At 34.9% G+C, this 15,091-nt stretch overlaps 1 protein-coding gene across 1 annotated transcript in view; it reads left to right on the top strand.

Moving 5' to 3' along the window:
• The first annotated feature begins 3,214 nt into the window (after nucleotides 1–3,214).
• GPM6A (glycoprotein M6A) overlaps nucleotides 3,215–15,091 on the top strand; it is a 254,674-nt gene continuing 242,797 nt past the window's right edge. Inside the window, exon 1 of the mRNA XM_006882219.1 lies at nucleotides 3,215–3,748. Coding sequence (XP_006882281.1) covers nucleotides 3,712–3,748 — 37 coding nt within the window. The 5' untranslated portion in view covers nucleotides 3,215–3,711. The remainder of the gene's footprint in view (nucleotides 3,749–15,091) is intronic.

Genomic DNA, 15,091 nt, shown 5'->3' with positions numbered 1-15,091 from the left:
CAGTAATGTTAATGCTCATCCACGGATCTTCTGGGAGGATCTGAATCATTGAAGCATCCTCCTTTGTTTCCAGCTGGGAGCTGGGGCCTGTCTGTCCTGTCAGCCACGAGGACCTGATATGGGCCACCTTGGCCAAGTGTCCTTCAGATCCACACTTAAAGCAAGTGAGTGGGAACTTCCTCTCTACTCTCTTGTCTATCTGTGGCTCTCATCTGTAACACTGTCTACTGAAGTGGCCCAGCTTTCCACAGTGGAAGCAATTCTGACCTCCTTTATTACCTTTGGGTGGTACTGTATAGGAATAAAACTTCCTTTTTCTGACACAGGCCCTAAACTGGCAGCGATAGCTCCCCTAATAATTTTGGCCATTCTCTGGTCTTTCCTCTTCCTTTTAGATCCCAGTTTTTTAAAGAGGGAAAAATTTAAGCAAATGTATAACAAATAATTTTGAATATTATAATCTTTTAAGCTTACGGCTAGAAGTATTAACAATATCATCATTTCCAGTCCAGTTATATATGTTTCAATGCAGTACCTATTTTCCATAAATGGTTTTGGTAAGAGGAATGTTGTAAATGTGAATACATTATTACATTTCCACTATTCCTCCCCCATGCCACGGTATAGTGTTATTAGCTTGAGCAGTTATAAATCCATTGCCATCCTTACTCTAACTTAATTCTTTTTTTAAAAATTTAAATTTGTTATTAATTTCAGTGAAAATTTATAGAGGCTTTGGATTTCCATTCATTCATTGTTATGGATTTGTCCCCTCCCAAGGCTCCCCCCTCCCCAGAACACTACCCTCTTGGAAAAGTAAAAGAAAAAATTCTTTCATTGTTTTACAAACCCTCCCCCAGGTCCATTCCACCATGTAGCCATCGCTCTAGACTCCTGTCATGACAGAAATACCTAGTCACATATCTCTTTTAAACAGTTTTCTCCCTCCTCTGTTTCAGTGCAGTATACATTATTGAATGAATCTTACTCAGTCTCTCCCCCACCCCAAGGTCAGTCCCATTCTACAACAGTGGCACCATGCAATATTTGTCCTTTTGTGACTGGGATATTTCACTCAGCATAATGTTCTCTAAAGTCAACCATTTTGAATAATATTGCATGAGTTCCTTGCTTTTCAATGCAGCATAGTATTCCATTGTGCAGATATACCACAGCTTCTCTATCCATTCATTTGTTGATGGGCACTTAGGTTGTTTCCAACTCCTTGCTATTGTGAACAAAGCTGCAATAAACATGGGTGTGCATATATCTGCTTGGATGTCACTTATGGTCTCTTCGGGGTATATTCCCAGTAGTGGAATTGCTGGGTCAAATCGTATCTCTATTTCCTACTTTTTGAGAAAGCGCCATACCACTTTCCACATGAGTTGCACCATTTTACACTCCCACCAACAGTGAATAAGGGTTCCAGTTTCTCCACAACCTCGCCAGCATTTGTTGCTTGCTGTTCTGTTAAATTTTGCTATCTTGACTGGGGTGAGATGATATCTCATAGTTGTTTTAATTTGCATCTCTCTTAGGGCTAGGGATTTAGAGCATTTCTTCATGTGCTTGCTAGCCATCTGAATGTCGTCTTCGGTGAAGTGCCTGTTCATATCCTGTGCCTATTTTTCTATTAGATTATTTACCTTTATCTTGTTGTGGTGCTTAAGCATTTAATAAATTCTGGATATAAGTCCCTTATCTGATATGTTATTCCCGAATACTTTTTCCCAGTCAGTGGCTTCCCTTTTTCCCCAGTTTTTGGGTTTTTCTGAGTCTGTGTTTTCTCAAATGTAAAAATTGGAATAAAACCCTCTTCTGCTTTTGGCTTATAAATAGATTAATGACAGTGAATGTGCTTTAAAATCACAAGATGACTTTATTAACACTAGTGCTACTGCTACCAAGAATTTGTTCTACTAGTGCCTTCTCTGATCTAAAATGCAGAATACAAGTGAGAAACTGTAATCCATATTGCTTTGACTATTTGCCAGGCCATCTTAGTGTAGGGATAATCTGAAGCAGAGTTACTCCTACCATTTGGCTCTTTGATTTCCCCTATGATTTTCTTCTAGTCTGTGCCTGGAGCAAGCAGTTCTCCCAGAATTCCTTGAATACCGACTGAATTCTGAGTTATTTGAATTCTGTTTACTTGGGGTTAAATTCTTTTAACTAGAGAAAATAAATATCAAATGATTATCAGTGAAGAGGGTTTAGCTGTCTTTGTGAGAAATAAAATGAGATATTTCTCACTTGTCTTTGCTCTAAATAGTCTTTTGTAATGATATAGGGGCTGATGTTCAACATGTTACTGATATGCTATCAAGAACATTTTGTAGCTTATATACTAGGTAATGCAGTACTCTTAATACATGCTTAATAAGAGTGTGATTTTTTTTCATTAAGGGGAATGTTTTAGTTAAGGGATGTTTATATATCTTTCTGTGTCTGCATTTGTGTTCTTGGATATTTTGAATCGGAGATAGACTCAGGTATTCTTTTTTTTAGATTCTAGTAAAGGTTTATTTCTCCTTGAAAGAGATACTGTTTATTTTCTTACTATACCTTTTGTGAAGTATTGAGACTCTTGGATGCTGCCCTGTCACTCAGCAGGCTGAAGTACAAAATGCTAATTTATCGCCAGGCTGCTGCATTGTGATTTGCATTCCAAATCAGACTGCTGATTCCTATTATAAATTGCTTAGCCTGTTGTTCCTTATCTACAATTTGTTCTTTTCTTTTATGACCCTGTTCATTCCTCAGTACTGACCCTTGGAGAAAAATTCTCTTTCTAGAAATTCCAATTTAAAAGCAACATTTTCAGTGGCCTAAAATCAAAGCCATAAACTGCAAAAACATCAATAGAACCTTTTAAAAAATGTTTTTCTTCCTTTCATTTAAGAGTCCTATGTCATTGAAGTATTTACTTGAAGCATATTTGTCTGAGCCTTAAATATTTGTACACATTCCTTTGAACAGTATTTATATTGCTTTTTAATCCTGAAATGTGTGAGTTTATAAGACCTCTCTTAATATTATACAGATAAACCCTAAGATTGCATAACTGCATTTTTCCTTGGCACTTTTAAATCAAATTAACTAGATACTTAGTGAGGAGAGAAAAAGAAAAAAAACATTTTTTGCAACGTATCTGACTGGGTGAGAAGCAATTGCTGCAGCATAAAGAACCAACAGGAATCTGGGCTTTCCTACTCTGGTGGCAAAGAGGGGGAATTATGGGTTGGTGGTCGGCTTCATGTTAGGAGGACACCCCTCCATCTGTTCACAGCTTAGTCTGCTTCCAATTTAAAGCCCAGATTTCAATGCAAACCTCAATTTCTAGTCCCCATTTTAAATGCAAAGCAAGACTCCTGAATCACAGTGTCTCTGCTGCTGGGATTCAGACCAAATTCCCCCCAAATTCGCAGGCTATTTGTTTGAATACCTGCTTACAGTGATACACAATGGGCAGCTTTGAGAAGAAAAATTGATAATCTTCACGGAAGAGTAATTTGAATGAAATTACACTTGACAGTCTGTCTCCAAGCAAACAAGAGGAGCCAGGGAGCCTTAGCTAAGCTCTGAGGACTTGCCTGAGCCACTGCTGTTGGCGCTTCCCAGGGAAAAAAAAATCACCAGTTTTTTCCAGCGTTTAATTGAGGCTTTTGATTAATTCTGTGTACCAGATTCTACTGAAGAAAGGTAGCCATGGAAGAGAATATGGAAGAGGGACAGACACAAAAAGGTACTGTGCTTAAAAAAGGATTTATTTGTTACTAAGTAATTGTTTTGCAGTTGCCTTATTTGCTTTAGACACTTGCCAGTAGGCTAATGAATGTTTCTCTCCTGGAAGGCATTTTTTCCCTTTTCTCTACTTAGTCTCTTCCACTTGTGATAATTTGTGGCATGAATGTTATTATTTGTAAACATTTCAGGTATAGCTTTCCAAATGCATACCCAAGTATTAGAGTTGTAGCATTATTGAGACTATTATATAGATCAGTCTTTGTTAATCTTCCTTTATTTCTTGTTTTCATGCTTCTAGAGCTGGGTCAAGGGATTTCTGATGTCAGTGATGCAAAAACTACTAACAATATTTGAAGCTTGTTTTATTTTTTTAAAATCTGTTAATATAACCAATATCTAAATCTTTGAATGGACATCAGATAGAACAAAGAGAAATTTATCCTCATTATATTCTGGTTTGTTTTCTTATTTTTTAAAATCTTGTTTTATTTGAAAGGGTGCAAAGATTTGTACATTTTCAGGGTGCATAGTGATGCTAAAATTTTCCTTTCTATATCATTCACCACAGTTAACTTCTGAGTAACAAATGTGAAGGAAATGTTCTGGTGCTTTTTTTTCCCCCCCTTCAGGTTGTGTAGGTATATCTGGCTGGAAGCATTAAAATGATTTTTTGGTCAAATGTTCAAATATAGATAATTTTGAATGATTTAAGCAGACATATCTAGGATCATTTTCTGTGTCTAGTGGTTGATGTGGAGGGACTGTGGCTTTCATCTCAGCGTCAGCAGCGTTCTCTCTCATGTTTGAGCTCAGGCTTATGTAATGCTTTGGAAAATGCTCTTGTTTTCTTAGGAGTGAAACGACGACACAGGTACATAGAGGTAGCATTCTCATAACACTATTGAAAAGATTCATCTATCAGAGTTGACTTAGAGTATATATAAATCCACTATTTTATATATACTCTGTTTAACAGGATAGATAGCTTGGAAACAGCATCAGTTTTCATGGCTTTGATCTCTTCAGCTTCACTGTTTCCTTACCTTGAAATACATTAGACATTAGACACACTAATTACACTAAACATAAGAAAGGTTTTTATCTAAGCAATGAAGAATGATATAAATAAAATGATGTCTAAATTTTAGTCATTAATATCCCTACTAATATTACACTAGGGTAGACCAGTAATTTATAGGAAATATTAACAGTATATTTAAATTATTTTTTAAAAAATCACTTTTATTACCTCGTTCACTATGTGAATGGGATTAATAGGCATAATAAGTGACAAACTTTTATATTTTCTGTCATTGGAATGTATTATCTCAGTTGGAAATTTTAATAATATAATATCTTAATCACTTTTTTATTATATTACATGGGACTCTTTCTTGACAAGACAACTTGTTCAGGAAAAGATAAACAGGTTTTTTTAAATACAGGAAAGCAATGACATCACCACTCTAAAGGAAACCATGGATTATGGTAACAGGTTGAAGGTGTCTGCACAAGACTATATAGATACAGGAACAACAACCAAAGAAAGATAATGTAGTTAGTTGTCATGATCCCCCCCCCCCCCCCCAGGTACCATTCAAAACCTTTCTTTTATGAAGAGCGAGAAGCTTGTGCGAGGGAAAATCTATCTCAATGGATTCTTTTCACCACTAACATGTATATAGCATAATTAGGAACAGTGATAGAAAATAATTCTAAATTAGAAAATTATATAGTGGTGTGTAAATACACACAGGTATACAAGGAAAATATTTGTGATTAAACATTTTGTCTTTATTGAGAAGGATTTTTTTTAAACTCATTTCTGGTCTTTAGTTCCTCTAGGCTCTCTCTGCCTATGCCACCTTTTCTACCCATTTGTTATTAGAAAGTTGTATTTCAATATAGATGTTCTATCAATAATTCCAGGGCAGGGAATAATGTGAAATTTTCTGAGTCCTAAGTTGCAGAAGCTACTAGATAGGGAGGCACGTAGATAAAAATCACTGGAAATGTCTCTGAAGTTTGGGTGGTGGGATTTAGTGATCCTTCTGCTTTAAGTGAAAATAGCGATTTACATTAGTTTTTTATTTGTTTGGCTTATTAATGTGTTTGTTTTTTTTATAGATTGCATAGAATTTTCTTAAATAATAGTCCATGCATCACAGGGTTATTTATCATTTCAAAGACTTTGTGCTATCTTTTAAAAAATAATATAGCCCTACTTGGTCATTTCACTTCTTTATTACAAATTAGACGATCTGAAATTCATGTCACTAACTATTCACCACCATCGTCTTGCAAATCCAACTGTAGAATGTAAGATGGAAGCCAGTGGTTTCATTAAATGAATTTGGATGGATAGATAGATAGATAGATAGATAAATGAAAGATAGATAGAGATAGATATGTAGAATTATAGACACTGTTAATATTTGAAGACTTAAAAAGGATCAGTCACAAGAAACAACATTTTTTTCATGGTGAAAGTCTCTTCTCCTTTGATATGGGTAATTAGTTAAAAGCAGTCACAATATAAGTAAATTTAGCTTTCACATCTATTAATAATATGAGCTCTGTATAGGAGAGAGAATAATTTAAAAGTGTGGGTCACTTTGCCAGCGTCTTCATTCCAGGCATGTTCATACTTTACTGTGAAATAGAAATGAGAATCATTAATATGTTACTTTCTCCATTTCTGCCACCTCTTCAAAAGGTGAGTATCTCATTGTGCTGAGTGACAGTATAATTTAAGGAACAAACATTTCTATAAAAGATGCTTCCTAAATTAAAGTCAATTACTTTTATCTTATGTTAAATCAAAGCAACAACATTTTTGTTATGGGAGTAAGAAAGAAAATAAAAAGGCTTTTTAACTTGATCCTGAAGTATGACTATAACAAACCTGCTATTATTGTTATAAAAAACTCAAGATAAATCGTTGCCCAGATCATGGCATCCATGGCTACTGTTACTGTACAAGAGTTATCCAAAATACACAAAGATATGGTGATGGAGATTGAAAAGGTGTATATTTATGACTTGTGGATGTGCAATTATGTCAGATACATATGGAAATATATGGAACATTTTGCCAAAATCTAAAAGAAAAGACATAATGGATATGGGTTTCTAATCATAAATGCTCTCACCTGCTTGTCAGTTTGTCATACTATGAGGGCTTGCAAATTTTTATGATGCTGGAAGCTATGCCGCTAGTATTTCAAATATTGGCAAGATCAGCTATCAACAGCTTTCCTTAGAGTTTCCAGTTTAAGAAAGTAAGTCAGATGATCTATTTCCAAATTTTAGCTAATAGCAATCATATGGCATAAGCCTGCACAACAGTATACTATCCTATATAGTACTGGAAGAGGAAGCCTCTGTATTGGAAGGTCATATGCAATAGCCGACACAGGGATTCCAATATACCAATTATCATGAAGTTGGCTGGGACAAGATGAACAATATATCATCTGTGTAAAATTCAAAAGTCAAAATCAGCTTGATGGCAGCTGAGAACAACAACTATTATAAGTTAATTCATAAATGTGTATTTAAACTTTCATTGTTGTCTATTAGAAACCAGCTCATATTTGGCCCTACAGCTAATTTTCAGAGGTTTTAAATCACACTGGAAGAGATTGGTCTTCTTTTTCCTGCAAGAATAGAGAGGTACCACCTTTGGTTTGAAAGTACAACTCTCTATGGATCACCAGAGTTCCCTTGAAATTTTGGAAGAAAATCTGCAGTAGTTGTTTTTTTAGATGACCTCAATGAAAGAATCACTGAATTCTCAGAGGCTCACAAAAAAAGGTTAAAAAGACTAAAAAGTAAGTGGGAAGGCGATTTTGTTGTTTTGTGCCATAGAGTCTCTCCATCCTAAACCTGACCCTCCCGTGGTTTCCAGAGACTGTAATCACACTGGAAGAGATTGTCCATCCTTCTCCCACGGAGCAGCTTGTGGATTTGATCCATGAGCCTAGAGGATGGCAGTGCAGATTCTTACCACTAGGCCATGAGAGCTCCCTGATAAGATGGTCTAGAGGTGAGGGGGTTGGGGAAAAGTTAACAGTGAACAAGGAGACCCAGCAAGCTGGAATCTTCATTGACTGGCTTTACTACAAGCTACTAGAAACTTGATTGCTTTAATTTCTGAATAAGAACAATGTAGGAAAATAAAGTTTGCAAATAATACCTAATTATTTGCATGACAACAGTACAGAATAAAGATGCATAGCAAGATGGATTGGGTGTTGGGGGAGGGAGGATATTGTCCAACAATGAAAGAATATTTTTAAAGAGAAAAGTGAACTAGTGGGTGGCGGGTGTTTAGGAAGGAAAATATGCAACAATGAATGAATGGAAATCCAAGTTTTCTATAAACTTTTGTTAAAGTATTAATAAAAAAGAAAAATAATAAAGCCTGCAAGTTGAGTTTAATGTACTGAGTTATGGTTGAGTAGTTCAAAAGACAATAGTCACAATATTGTTCACTATGTTTCTGTTATTGTTGCTGCGAACCATGGAGTTGCAACTGACCCACAGCTGACCTTCTGGTGGGTTTTCAGAGGCAGTTAATAACACAGGAAGAGACTGCCCATCTTTCTCCCTCAGAATGGCTTGTCCCACGGAACACCTGGTGCCTTTGCATTGCAGTGCAGCTTCTTTCCATTAGGCCACCAGAGTTTCTATGCTTCTCTAATAAAATTAAAAACAAAAACAAAAAACCACAAAAAAACCAGCAACAATAAACAAAAACCCAAAACAACCATCATCAGATGACTCTATGCTATCAACTTCTCTAAATGAATGGAGCCCACTATTGACTTGCTTTCCATCACAGAAGTCTAGCCTTTCATGTCTTCAATAGACCCAGCCCTTAATGACCTTCAAAGAGTAGGTTACTAGCAGCAGCAGATCAAATTTTATGTGAACAGGGTTCATCTTTACTATCTCAACATACATTATAAGACCAGTGTTTGATGGTTATCATTCAGTCTTAAGTCATTGCCAATGGCATTCGTTTTATTTTATAACGTCCTTTCCTTATAAAGACCAGCAAGCATATCTCAATTAAATTAAAAAGATTATTATTACTGATATTTTCCCCACAGATTCAAAACTTTTCTTAACATATTTTAAAGAATATTTTTATGATAAATGATGCTTGAATTTTTTAATATCATTAAGATTATCATGTTCTCTTTCTAAATAAATATTGCTTTAATTTAATTACATTGATTTAATTAATTAATTGAATTTTTAAAATTATATTAAATCTAAAACATTTCAAAAAACTTAGTATAGCCTCTTAGACTGAGATATTGATTCAGAGTATGCTTGGAGTGATGGCTTCAGAAAGGCCCTTAGAGATTGAGTATTTTATTAATTATCAGATGACTCCTGAGAAATTTCTTTAGGGCATGGGAGATAATTTCTAGTTTATGAATATTGACCTCTATTTTCAAATACACATACTTACTCCCATTCAAAACATATGACAGTTTTCTTCTTATTATATTGAACGGAGATTTCCTGGTTTATTGTGAAAATCCTTTTAACATTAGCCAGACTAACAGGTGGCACAGGTGTGGATTAACTGACATCATGATAATAACTCCTGGTCTCCTGTGTGGTGTCCATTCATGTGGTGGCCATTGTTTTGAATAGTCTTAACCTGAAGAGAACTTCTTTGTCCAGTGAAAAAAAAAAAAAAAAGGAAAACAAGGTATTTCATTTGTTTTCCTCAAATTAATAAGTGAAAATTATTAACTTTATTTGTATAACTGAATTAGTAGCTTATCAAAACTACAATGGGCTTCACTAAATAGTTGCTGTATGAGAAAATTGAGGTCAGAAAAATTGAGGATGATTTTTGTTGATTGGGTTATGTGTGACCTTAAAATACTAAGGTATCAACCTGATAGAATAGTAAATGTTATACAAACTGAAGTAATTTCTAAAATAAAACATTTTTTACCATGTTGATCAAATTGCTTAATATTTTTACAAATTAATTCTCATTGTTTAGTGCAGATATTTTAATCTATAGAGAATTAGTAGAATAAGCTCATTGCCAAAGAAATATCCAGAGGACAAAAGGGGTTAAGATCTAATGAAATGAGATACTTCATTTCTGAGAAAGAATGAGAGGTGAGTGTAAAGGAGAGAGAATCAAATGAGTTATTTCATTATTTAGCTAGAAATTTTATTTCTCCCATAATGTTATTGTTGTCATTAGGTTACATTAAATATGATTTCTAGTGATCCTTTGAGCAACAGAACTTAACCCAGCTGTATCCTGTGCCATTCTCATCATCTCTGACACACTTGAGCCTATTGCTGCAGCCACTGTGTCAATTCACCTCTTTGAAAGCCTGTTCCCCCCCTTAACCCTCCAACTTTTAAAGCATGATGTCCCGCTCCAAGGAATCACTTCTCTTAACACCATGTGCAAAGTATGTGAGATAACATTTTGTCATCCTTGCCTTCAAAGAACACTCTGGATGCATTTTCTCCAAGATTTGTTCTTTAGACAGTTCATTGGATATTCAGCACTCCTTTCCAACACCACAACTTAAAGGCCTCAATTCTTCAGTAATCATTATTCATTGTCTAGCTTTCAGGTGCAGAGTAAGTGAATGAAAAGATCATCATCTGAATCATGCACACCTAGGTCTTTAAACTGACATTCTTGTTTCTCAGTAATTTCCAGGGTTCCCTGACAACAAACTTGCCCAGTATAATATATCTCCTGATCTCCTGACTGCTAGAACCAAAGATATTGATTGTGGATCCAAACAAGATTACATCATTGAGAACTTTAATTTTTTCTCTTTCTGTCATGATATTGATTATAAGTCAAATGGTGAAGATTTTTGTCTTCTTGATGTTGAGATGCAATTCATATTGAAGATGTCTTTGAGCTCTATAGAGCAAGCAAGCATTTCAAGTCCTCCTAACTTTTAGCAAATATCCGCATAACACTTTTTGATTAGTCTTCTTCTGATTCTGACAATTCTGATGATTCTTCTTCAGAGAATCCAGCTTCTCATATGATAAATATTGAAGAAATAAATATTGAATAGTTATGAAGAAACGATACAACCTTGATGTACACCTTTCCTGCTTTTAAACTATGTAGCATTCCATTGTTCTTTTTGTACAACAGATTTTGTTTGGTCTAGGTTTCATATGAGCATTATTAAGTGTTCTGGGATTCTCATTCTTCTCATAATAGTCTTATTCAAGTTCAATTTTAAGAAATTAAAATATTTGTTAATTAAACCAGAAATAGCTGTTTAGATATTATAAAAAATCGTGTTTGTTTCTGTCAAAGCATCTTTAAATATTTGTACTTGAGAAGGTTAAACATACAAGGCAAAGAATATAGACTATCCACTGAAATAAGTCCTAGGCTTTGCCCAGCTCTGTGTTAAATAAATGCATGTTGTTATGTGTCATCAATTGCCTGTGTCTCATAGCGGCCCTAACAGCTCTGAAACCTGTCCTGTCTTGAGTCAGTCTCAGTGACTCCCACAGACCTACTCCCATTGCCTCAGTTAGTCTTTCAATCTATCTCATCTGGAGTCTTCTTCCCCTGTGCTGTCATTCCACCCTTCAAATCATGATGTCGTTCTCCAGGTCCGTTTTAGCCATGTGCAAAAGAAAAACTTGGTTTCACCCTCTTCAAGACAAACCTATTTGTTTTCTTGACCATCCATGGCATTTTCAAGACTCTTTTTTAGCACCACAACTCAAAGGCATCAATAAATGAATATATATTACCAAATACACATTTATATATTAGTATCTTCTTTCAATCAGATATTTTATTCTAGTTATCTGTCAATCAAAATGAAAGAAAAAAAAAACAAAATTAGCAACTAATCCCTTACTTGTAAAAAAAAAAATTAGTCTCTACAATATTAAAAACTTCTACAACAAAGTTGAGCTAAAACGTTTTACACATCTTTACTTAACTATCCAGAATAGTATATTGCAATTACATCATGGACTGTAGAGTTCAGTAACTGTTCTCAAATTTTCTCTCTCAAAAACATCAGTCAAATCAAAACTGCCTCATAGTTGACCCTCCATTGAGTTTCCAAGTGTGTAAATCACATGATGAGATTGCTGAATTTTTACCATGAAGCCTTTGTAGATTCAAACCTCTAGAAAATTGTGGGGTTTGGGTTAACACTGCATCTCCCAACGGACTAGACATAAGAAGTCATGTCCTTGGTGTAGGAAGTGCAAATGTGTAGAAAAGCGAGCAATTTTTGTAGTCAGCTTAATTCGATACTTATGGTTTCCCATATCTAATGACTTGCTGAAGGCCTATCTTTTCTGTAATCTTATTTTACTTAATCATTATTTTATTCTTGGTTTCCTCTACTCATTTCCTTGAGATTTTCATGAGTATCTTGTGAGCATTAGATAACATAATATGTAGGTAACAGTGCTTGCTGGAATGTCTGTAGCACAGCTGTTGTTAGGTCCCGTTGAGTACAACTCATAGAAACCCTATGAACAATAGATCTGAACTCTTTTCTATACTGTGCTGTCTCACACTTCCTGATACAGACAAAAAATCCGTTGTGGCAGTCACCGTGTCAGTCCACCTGGTCAAGTGTTTTTCTCTCTTGTGCTGACCTTCCACACTTCCCAGCACAATGTCCATCTCCAAGGAATAGCTACTCTTAGCAATGTGACCAAAGTCTGTGAGGTGAAGCCTTATCATTCTTACCTCCAGAGAGCACTCTCTCTGCACCCTCTTGAAGACATAATTGTTTGCTCTTTTGGCCTTCCATAGGATGTTCAGTGATCTTCTCTAACACCACAACTCATAGGCATCAATTCTTCTTCTGTTATCTTTATTCATTGTCCAGCTCTCAGATGAATAGCAAGTGATCAGAAAGACGATGGCCTGCATCAGACACCTAAGATGTACTAAGGTGTGTACCATAGTCGGAATTTTTGAAATCTTTATCACCTTTTCCTTTGAACATAATTTGTTGGTATTTTTAAGAAATAATAAGCAACCTTCCTTGAGGCAAATTGTCAAATGTGAAAACTAATTTTAAATGAGTAATTGGTATGTAATGTGTTATATCAGATCATTTTAAATATTTGTTTCATGTTTGTAACACATTACATCTCTCTTTTCTTTTTAAAACACACACAACAGAAAGAATGTATTGTTTCACATACCTGAACAGTGCAGGGAGTTAGACTAGCTTCAGGCACAGTTGGATCCAAGGATATACATTATGCCATCAAGGTACAAGTCTCTCCATGCTTTGGCTCTGCTTTCCTCTGCAATGGCTTCTTTTTCTGACTGGTTATTTCATGTAGTGAGCCCTATTGTTTCCAGTTTTTCATCCAATAAAGTCTAACAACTTCAATAAAGGATGTTTCTCCTCCTCCATTTATAAAAAAATTGCTTTCGATTGAGTACCACTAGACCACCTATAATCATATGACCATGGCTGCACTGGTCATTATGGTTATAAAGATGGTCAGATCTGAATTACATTCCCAATCATGAAACTCAAGTTGACTCTTCCCATCTGAAAGACACAGACTGATGGAATTGGGAGAGATAGGTCCAAGAAACACTGACAAGTTGTTGTAAAATGGAGTGGACACTGAAAAATCATCCAATTCATATGGCATCTCTTATGGTATATCTTTTTATTTATGTGATCTTCTCCCTTTCAAATTGTAGAGCCCTTTGGGCTTATAATTAGCTTGTATTCATGATCCAAGGTTCTCATTTCTCTGAATATAGTTCCATTCACATCTGAAGAGGATGATGAGAAAGAGTAGACATTGGAGGAGAAAGAAAAAAAAAGTGAGAGCAAAAAGGGTAAAAAGGATAATCTTAACTCTACCAACTAATGGAATTATTAAATGTTTGCCCTTTCAAGCAGATCTAACTCATTCAGAATAGCTAAATTCGACACCACTTGGTTTCATAAGCTCTTTTATGCCATTACCTTTGAATGAGGATATGTTTAATTCTTTTATGTGAAGTAGTTTGGTGGCCGTCATCTTAAGAAATAATGGGTTTTCTTTTTTGTTGTTATTTGTGAGATTACTTATTTTTAACAATTACTGAATAGTAATTACTAATTAGTTTAATCCATTGAACTGTCAAGTTCACCAGATTTTACCATAACTGAGAAAGTTATGTTAAAACATTTTATAGGACACTGCGAAAGAAAAAGTAACACAATAGTTTATAGCTTGCTGACACTAGGCTTCTTGTGTTTTATAGTATGCGCTTACTAAAGAAGAGGTAATTTTAAATTCTTGATAAGATGAAGTCTTCTTCAGGCTTTATGAAATTAATAATTTTCAAAATGATTAAACAACAGCACAACAATAATGAACACTACTTTTACCTTCTTTTATGCTTTCTTTCAATTTAATATTTATATTGGTGTAGTATTTAACAATTGCTCTCTATGGTGTATACAAGCATATAGTCCATATGAAATGGAAACATTTAAAAACTGTTCTGTGGTATGTGATGGAAATTTCTATTCCCACATAACATTTGAAAGTTCTTTTGGAAAAAAATACCATCTCTTTTTCCCTTCAGTTTTATTGTTATAACCCTCTAGGGTACTAATTACTAATTTGTGTTTTGGAATAAAGTTATGATATTATTTATTGAATTTGAGAATTAATTCTTTGTAAATATAAAAAATAACAACATCAGGGTTGTGGTAAGACAGAAAAACTGGATAAATTAAGTGTACTGCATTAAAACAGATGAGTAAGAGAACAGTTTAAAAGCAATATATGATAGGTTATTATGCTTATCACAAGAGTCCAGAATTAAGATTATATAGTGGAGTGTACTTGGGGAGGTCGGGGGGTCGAGGGTGCAGGGGGATTGTATACTAATGAAAGAATTTTTCATTAACTTTTCAAACAGAGAAGTGAACTGGGGTGGGGAGGGCTGAGCAGGGAGAAAAGTGCAACAATGAATAGATGGAAATCCAAAATATCGGTAAATGTTCATTAAAATTAATAAAAGAAAAAATAAGGAAAATTTAAGGAAAAAGAAACATTTTGGCTGATATTTTAAATGAAATTAAGTTTTATTTCAAAAGTATAAAATAAATAACCATGTGATTTTTATAGTCATATGAATACTGTGGTCCAGGTGATGAACTAACTGAGTGGCCAGATCTGAATTACATGCCCACTAATGAAACTCAGACTTTCCCATCGCAATATGTTTTTTGATTTCCTGGCTACTGGTGCCAAGAGTGTTGACCGTGGAGCCGAGCAAACTGAAGCTGTGAAAAATCTCAATCTCTTC

This window comes from Elephantulus edwardii, unplaced genomic scaffold (assembly GCF_000299155.1).
Source record: "Elephantulus edwardii isolate Elephantulus edwardi_28Jun2011 unplaced genomic scaffold, EleEdw1.0 scaffold00018, whole genome shotgun sequence".
NCBI lineage: Eukaryota > Metazoa > Chordata > Mammalia > Macroscelidea > Macroscelididae > Elephantulus > Elephantulus edwardii.
The sequence above is the reverse complement of the archived record's forward strand: the minus strand, read 5'-3'. Positions and strand labels throughout refer to the sequence as shown.